The following is an 8,497-nucleotide window of genomic DNA, read 5'->3' on the forward strand; positions in this document are numbered from 1 at the left end:
GTCGGAGCATCATAATTTGAGTGTTATTTCCTCCATTACCTGCATCATTCCATAAATTAAATTAATAATAATTATTTTATTAAATTAAATAAAATTAATTTATAAATAATTAAATAATAATTTTCAAAAATTTAAATAATATTTATATATTAATTTAAAATACAATAAATTAAAAAATTAAAAAAAACCTCAACAGATCGGATGTAACACATTGTTTTAATAATTTATACAATAAAATTTAATTATTATTTAAATAATAATACATAAATTAAATTAATAATATTATTTATTAAATAAAATAAAAAATTAAATAATAATTTTAAAAAATTAAAAATATTTATATATTAATTTAAAATATAATAAATTAAAAAATAAAAAAAAGTAAAAACTTCAACAGCCATCGTTAAAAAAAAATTTTTTTTAATGGATATCGACGTCCATTTAAAGAAAGAGATAGAGGTATAAAATATTTTAAAATATAAAATATAATTTTGAAATTTAAAAAAAATATAATGGTACAAGTAGTAATATATAATAATATAGGGTGGTGTATAATATATAATAATATAGGGTGGTGCAGAGAGTAACCCTCTCATACTTTCTCCACTAGATCATTTTCTTAAAGGAGAATGGTTACCTACTAAAATTCTTTTATTTCACTTAATGTTGTCCTTTATTATTTTTTTATAAAAAATATAAAAAACCACTCCATAATCATTTTATTAGTTGTCAAGTAGTAACGGATATTAAATAACATTTTTTTTCCATTTTAATCATTTGTAGAAGGTAGTGGGCACCCAAAAAAAGTGGAAGGGACACCAATTCTTAAATCAGATCTTTATGACCAACTTGATATACAAATCCACTTGATATAAAATAACAATTCAAACTAAAAATCAACCACACATTACTGATTGTAAGGAGTCTACATCGTCATCAACGTATTTGCGTGACAATTTATACTATTATACATAATATCTGAAGGGAATCCAATTTCTCTGGCAGAAATATGACCAAAGATTCTTCCTCCCTACCCAGACTAATAAATCTGATAAAGATTCAATACTCACACACACCCAACTTCTACAACACATAATCATCTTCATCCAATTTATCTCTAACACGGCTGAATTCAAGCCACTTCCTAGACTTACAAACATTCATGAAATAGTATAAAGCAATCCCAAGAAAGGTCAAGAAGAAACTAGTCACATACACAATTTTTGAAGCCACACTCATGACATACACCAGAAGCACAGATGGTATCAAACACATTAGGACCAAACCAAAGAATCCCAACGGAACCTCAAATGGTCTTTTCAAAGCTGGGAATTTCCTCCTCAACCTTAGGAAAGCAGCAAACTCCAAAAGCATTCCCAAACTGTACAAGAAATTCACAGTAGATATGATATCTGTGAAGGAGAAGAAACACACGGAGAGTGCTATAACCGTTGAGACCAAAATAGCCATCCAAGGAGTGTTAAACCACCTTGACCTTTCTCCAAAAATTCTTGGTAAGAATCCCAAATCAGCCATACCCAGAAGCTGGAATGCAGCACTGCTGAGTTGAGCTTCAAACAGTCCAATTATTGACAAAACAGCACCGATCTCCATCCAAAATTTCAACCATTTCCCAGCAATGATCTCAGCCACATCTGCAAAATACCCTCCAACCCAACTTTTTTGGTCAAGTGGCATAGCTCCTGTGGCAGCCAACAAGGGAACAATGTAACCCAAACAAGTAAGCAACCCTGCAGATAACAGAGCCTTTGGGAATGTTCTATGAGGCTCCTCAACTTCACCAGCTAGAGTACTGGCACTGTCCCAAAAGTTCAAATTCCAAAAGATGGTGTTGAAGTAGAGTGTCCAGTCCCTCTCCACACCCTCCTGACCCCAACTTAGCCATCTGCTGGGATCAATCTTGGGCAAGGAAAAGAGAGAGAGTAACACAAAAGGCAAGAGGGAAACAATCCCCAAAGCAACTGCAGTATAACCCACTATAGCCAAACCAGAATAGTTGAGAAAAGACAACGTACAAGTGGAGAGGATTATGGACACAAAGCGGGGTGACCCAGAAGACAGAGCCGGGATCACTAGTTTGAGATAATCTATGCAGAGAACTGGGTATGAGGCTAAGTTGATAACCCCACTGTAGAACTTCCAGAAGCCCATGAGGGAACCCCAAAAGGGACCAAAGGCTTCATTAGCCCATATGACAAACCCACCATTACCAGGGAAGGTTGTGGCCAATTCTGCAGTGAGGAGGGCCTCGGGGATGCTCCAGATGAAGGGGAAAACCACAAAGCCAAGGATTGCAATGAGGGGACCTGCAGCCCCCACAGCAGGCTCTTCACCATAGGGGCCTCCAGCAACTTCAAAATAGATGAGAAAAACTAGAGGGAGAAGCGCTAGCTTCTTGTGTGATTTGGTGTTGGCGCCTTGTTGCTCTCTCTCTGCCCCTTCTCTGTGGTCTAAAAGATGTTCCTGAGAAGTTGGAGTTGAAGATTGGAGGGAATCCTCCATGTTGTGTTGATCGATTGGATTGGAAGTGTGAATCAAAGCCTATATGATTATTCCATCCAAATTCGACAAGATTACGGTGGATTAAGATTCCAATCAGAGGGTTGGAAGTAGATATATTTGTTTTCTCCACCGTGTACTTTTCTTTGCGTAATTCTCACAAACACCTTTTATGCTTGCACTCCAACTCCAAACCTAGCCAACAAACTACATTCATATTTGTCACTTTCTTCTCCTAGAGAACTCACAATTCTAGGCTTCCATTTCGTCAGAAAAACATTGACCCAACTGTTTTCGTCGAAATTGGCATTTGTGTAGCAGAATTTCCATTTTTGGAAAAATATTGAATAATAAATTTTATAAAAGTATATTTTCTCAAGGAAGCTTGTCGTTGCAGTCACCGCTTTCTGTTCTCAAGTCTTTTCAAGTTTTCAAATTCCAATTTCCTATTATCTGAAGTTTGATTAACGAGTAATTATGAACACTTATTCAATATTTTAGTGATTTTCTATAAACTAATCAAGAGAAATAATGTTACGCTTTTATAATTACTTATAGAAATGAATTGAAAAAAGACTTATCTTTCTCTTGCAAGGAAAACTTTAAAGAAATAATTGATGAATCTTTCTATTCGACATATAGGTATGAAAGGGACTACACTGTATTGGATTCATCATTCTCTAAGTTATTTTCTTACACGTGTTATTAGATATGGGATAGAAAACGTGCATGGCTTTCAGGACAAAGGGTTTTAGAAAACGCAAAAGTAAAGATAAAAGTTTTATGATGGATTATTGAATATTTTATATCAACGAAGAAAAAAAAATACTAACTTTGAATAGGGATTTTAAAAAGGATAACGATATTTTGACAATATTTTTTTGACAACATTTTAACATCATTTACGTGTCATTTTGTGATTTTTTTGACAACATCCTTGTTCTCGCAGCTCCACAAGCTTCCATGTTTTGTTTCGTTCTATTGTTGATAGCTCCTCTTGCATAGCTTCTCGCCACTCCTTGATCTCAATGGCTTGCTCTCATATGAGTGATTCAGCACCTGCAAAAAGGGCATACTGTACAATATCTCCAGTGTCAGTAATATCATTATCAGAGAACAATTCATGATTTGTGAGTCTTGTAGATGGGAAACGCGTTCTTTGTGATCGCCTTGTGTCACCATCTACACTGATAGCTGCTGGTCTGTTTTCTTCCAATTTGTTCTCTTCCATCCAGATGGTCATCACATTATCAGGTCTTTGAGCTGGGACAACTTCACTTTCTTTCCACTTGCAAGTAGTTGTTTCATCAACAATGACATCCCTGCCAATCATGACTTGTTGTTTATCTGGATCAAACATCTTGTAAGCACCTGTTGGATGATATCCTACAAGAACAAGGATTTCACTTCTATCATCAAGTTTCTTTCTTCTTTCAGCTGGTATGTGCCTATAGCAGACTGATTCAAATACTTTCAAGTGTCGAACATCAGGCTTTCTCTTCGACCACATCTCTTCTGGTGTGTAATTTGATAATGCTTTTGTAGGACATTTGTTCAGAAGATAGGTTGTTGTTGCGACTGCTTCACCCCATAGAAAGTTAGGCAACCCCTTTCCTTTGATCATGCATCTGACCATGTCCAAGATCATTCGATTTCTTCTTTGAGCCAACCCGTTGTGTTGTGGGGTATAAGGTGTAGTGACTTCATGTTTAATTCCTCTATCAACGCAGAATACACTCATATCTCCTGAATTAAACTCGCCTCCACCATCGGTTCTAAGAATCTTGATTTGTTTGCCCGATTGCCTCTCAACCATGCAGCAAAATTTAACAAAGCAGGTGTAAGTCTCTTTTTTTCTTTTAGCAGATATACCCAAAGCTTTCTAGAAAACTCATCTACGAAAAGCAAAAATTATTTGTTACCTCCTAGGGACGACACATCGAACGGGCCACAGACATCTGCATGAATGACGTTCAACACCTGTATTGCTCGCTTGGGTGCGTGTCTTTTGAAGGCACACCTAGTATGTTTACCAATAGCGCACCCTTCACACACTTTGCTTGGTGCAGTAAACTCAGGAATACCCTTCACGAGGTTTTTATCTCTCAATTGACACAAACTTCTGAAATTCAAATGTCCAAAGCGATAGTGCCAAAGCCATTCTTCTGTATCCGCGCCTTCTGCAACTAAACATTGCACTTCAACAGCATTCAAGTTAACTTTGAACGTTCTATTCCGAGCAAGAGGTGCCTTGATTATCAATCTCTGTTTTTCGTCATAAACCTCAATATTTTTTTTCCGTAAATTCATAGTGTATCCCTTTTCAAGGAGTTGGCAAAGACTTAGAAGATTACTCTTCATAATGGGCACATAAAGGACATTGTGCATGAACACAAATTTGTCATCTTTTCGTGTGATCAACACCTTGCCTGAGCCTTCTGCACGAATTATACTATCATCTGCGAAATGAACAACGCTCTTGACACTAGTGTCTAGATCAATTATCCATCTTTTATTACCTGTCATATGATTAGAACATCCCGTGTCAAGATACCATGACATGTCCTCCCTTGCATGATCAGTTTCTCCTGTCAGTGACACCTGTTCTACTTGTGTAGTGTTCCTAGGCCATTTGTCGTTCTTTACTCTGGTTGTGTTTTCAAAGAAATCACCGTGTGATGTAACACATTTATCATTGTTTCTTCTATCTGTGACGATAGTCATCAGGATGACATGGTCTGATTCAGACTCCAGTTCTTCTTTCGCAAGATTCACTTCATCATTCTGATCTTTCTTAACATTCTCATTGTGCCAGCACTCTGAGGAGTAATGACCATATTTACTACACGTAAAACACTGTATATTCCTCTTATCAGGATTCTTTGTGCCGCCTCTGCCTCTGGGCTTTCCTCTACCTCTACAACTGCCTTGTTCGTTGCTTTCAACATCTTTGTTTTGTTCACCATTGTGTTTACCTCCATTTTTGCCTCCACGACCACCGCGAGACCTACCTCTATTTCTGCCATTCCCACGATTCTTATAAATCTTGACTTGCAATGCTTGATTGGTGTTTTGCACAGTATCTCGTTCTGCAGCTTTTCTCTCCATCAAACGTTGTTCGTGAGCTTCAAGTGAATTTTACAGCTCTTCAACCTTCATTTTTTCAAGATCTCTGCTTTCTTCAATGGCAACGACAATATGGTCGTATTGGGGCGTCAAGGTTCGCAAGATTTTATGGACAATCTTCTTGTCTTTTACGATTTTGTCACATGCACGCATAGCATTAACAATCACCTGGATTCTGCTGATATATCCCTCTATAGTTTCTTGTTCTCCCATGCTTAGCAGTTCGTACTGCCTCCATAGCGACTGAAGTTTGATCTTTTTTATGTTTCCAGCAGTTCCATATTCGTCTTCCAAGATCTCCCATGTTTCTTTGGTTGTTACTGCCTTGGACACTTTCTGGAACACTGATGGAGAGATACACTGATGCAGAATCATACGTGCTTTAGAATCCATCTTCTTCTTTTCTTGTAAGCCTTCTTGGCCTCTTCCGAGTCGCTCTTCGTCGGTTCCTTGAACCCTTTCTTAACAATTTCATCAATCTCCTGAAAACCCAGAATAGCATCCATCTTCACAACCCAATCTTCATAATTCTTTCCGTCAAATATCGGTAGATTATTCTGGATCATCCCCGCCATTCTTCAAACGCAACGCTTTCTTCACAGCACAATTTCTTGCTAAGAATGGCTTCTCCTAGGTTCGGAAAACCTACTCTGGATACTACTGATAGGGATTGATAGAGTGTGTAGTAGCAAAAAAGAGAAAGAGAGCACGGGAAGAGAGAAAAACAATGTAGAGATAGTAAATTCGAAAAGTATTGCATATTAGGTAAACATAGTATATATACAAAGTGTTTACTGTCAAATGAAAGAAGTTAAACTTTCTGATTTACGATTTACTTTTTAATAACAATTACTCTCCAACATCCATAAAAGTGTTTCAGAAATATTAAAAATAATACCTATTTGATTTATCAGTTTCTTGTTAATTTAATCAATTTTCTACTTTATTCCTTTTCTATGAGAATCTTATTACCGAGATATCGTTCTAGCATTACTCGTTGAATTCAAGTTTTTTAATATTTACACGTATTTTTTTTACGAAAATAAAATCAATGTAATCAAATTAAATAAGATAATTGTAAACGATAAAACGTCTATTTGAGTATTTATATATTCAAAGTCAAAACTAGTAGTTTAACTTATAAGATTTGATATCATTTCATTTTGCGTATTTGGTCGTTGGACTATTTGATGAAATAAAATATATTTTAATTTTTAAAATAGCAATTCAAATCAATGCAGAAAAGTATTTTATTTTTGAGAACCAAGTATCAAGATAGATACTTTTATTTAATAACATAAATTAATTTATTATTTCCCGAGCTAAATAACATGTGCAGAATTATTCATTACACAACATTGAGAAAATGGTTCTTCCTCAACATACCTCAAAATATTTTGTCTTTGCTCAATTGAAAAATCAGTTGTTTCTACTCATTTTATTAGATGTTTACAATTAAAATTTATTTAAATATTCTATTAATAAATAAGCGCTAATAATTGAAAGAAAGTATTATCATAGAAAAACATATCATTTATCCTTATATATATATATATATATATATATATATATATATATATATATATATATATATATATATATATATATATATATATTTTCTTTTGTTTAAACTCTTGTCAACAAGATTTTATGTAATTTAATTTCTTTACAACTTGTTTAAAATCTAGAAAATATAATATATAGCTTTTAAATTATGATATTCGACTCTTTTATTTTCAAAATTTGATTATAGATAGTGTTTTAATAATCAAATTTTATTTTATAAAAATATTATAGGTTTTGACCTTCCTTTACATTTTTTTCTCAATCATTCATTTCATTGACCATGAGGGACTATTACCTATTTATTCAAGATCATAGATTTTGTTTGGGTAATATTTCAATTTTGATTGGAGAATGGTTTGTTGTATTTGGATTTGCTTTTGTATGATCATACATTTCCTTGTTTTGAAATTTGTCATGGAAGTTTGATTTTTTTTCTAATGGGTGTTCTAAGCAACAGCATCATCTTCCACGTTTATTCGTGATGTCAACTCTTCCTTCCTATTATGCTCTCAGAGTAACGTACCTTTATTGTTATTAACAAATCCATAATGCAATTGAGGTTGTGCGGTGCTAAGCATGTAAACAATTTATTAAAGTATTATTGATGTTGGTTTCTCTCACGGGCATGAAAATGAGTTTTAATAGTTTTATTAAATTGTTGATGCTTGCTGTTTGCAGGTTTGCGATTCTTGTGCGGGTTAATGATGGAAGAGATTGCGGTGAAGGTTTGGGTGGTTTTAGTTTTCTGATTTGGGTCTGTGATGGTGAGAGGAGATGAACTGATACACAATTTGGGGGTTTTCTGGACAGTGGGAATGAAGGTTTTACGTTGGCCATAGAGGTGAGCATGGTAGAGGGTAGTTGCGCATGCGAAACTGGTGAGCATGGTAGAGGGTAGTTGCGCATGTGAGTTTCGCGGTTGATGGTGGCTTTGGAGGTGGCTGTGGTAGAGTCGGAGGGAGAGGAAGGTAGAAGAGCGGAGAAAGATTAACTAGTGTGAGAAAAAAATGACGTTACCGTTAGCCACCTCAGCTTATTTTTAAAGCTGTTAGTTTTGGAGGACGAAAAATTATAATTTTGTTAAAAGAATGATCAAAATGTAGTTTAGTTTGAAAGAGGGACTAAAAACAAATTCTCTTTATAGTTTAGGGACTAAAAACGTATTTAACTTTAAATTCCTATTTAGTTGTGATATCGGTGATTTGTATTTTTTAATGTAATGTTTGATGAATTGTACTTCCAAGTTGAAATATACACTTCACCAAACACTTGATAAAGATCCAAA

General features: G+C 34.8%; 1 protein-coding gene and 1 pseudogene across 1 annotated transcript; both read right to left on the minus strand.

Moving 5' to 3' along the window:
• Nucleotides 1-883: 883 nt before the first annotated feature.
• LOC148205668 (putative polyamine transporter At3g13620 pseudogene) lies at nucleotides 884-2,914 on the minus strand (annotated as a pseudogene).
• Nucleotides 2,915-5,658: 2,744 nt separating this feature from the next.
• On the minus strand, nucleotides 5,659-6,221 carry LOC148205669 (uncharacterized). The gene is made up of 2 exons (XM_088104984.1): nucleotides 6,024-6,221; nucleotides 5,659-5,982 (listed from the first exon to the last, which is right to left on the minus strand). Exons 1-2 carry the CDS (start codon nucleotides 6,219-6,221, stop codon nucleotides 5,659-5,661), a joined length of 522 nt encoding a protein of 173 aa, XP_087961110.1.
• Between the last annotated feature and the right edge of the window lie 2,276 nt (nucleotides 6,222-8,497).

The sequence above is a fragment of the Vigna umbellata genome, chromosome 1, assembly GCF_029865625.1.
Source record: "Vigna umbellata cultivar VRB3 chromosome 1, Vumbellata_1.0, whole genome shotgun sequence".
NCBI lineage: Eukaryota > Viridiplantae > Streptophyta > Magnoliopsida > Fabales > Fabaceae > Vigna > Vigna umbellata.

Excerpts from the sequence above, each read along its gene's own strand:
- LOC148205669 (XM_088104984.1), bottom strand. The coding sequence starts at position 6,221 with ATGGCGGGGATGATCCAGAATAATCTACCGATATTTGACGGAAAGAAT. Across the intron at positions 5,983-6,023 it reads GAAGATGGATTCTAAAGCAC|AAAGTGTCCAAGGCAGTAAC; the intron begins GTATGATTCTGC and ends TCAGTGTTCCAG.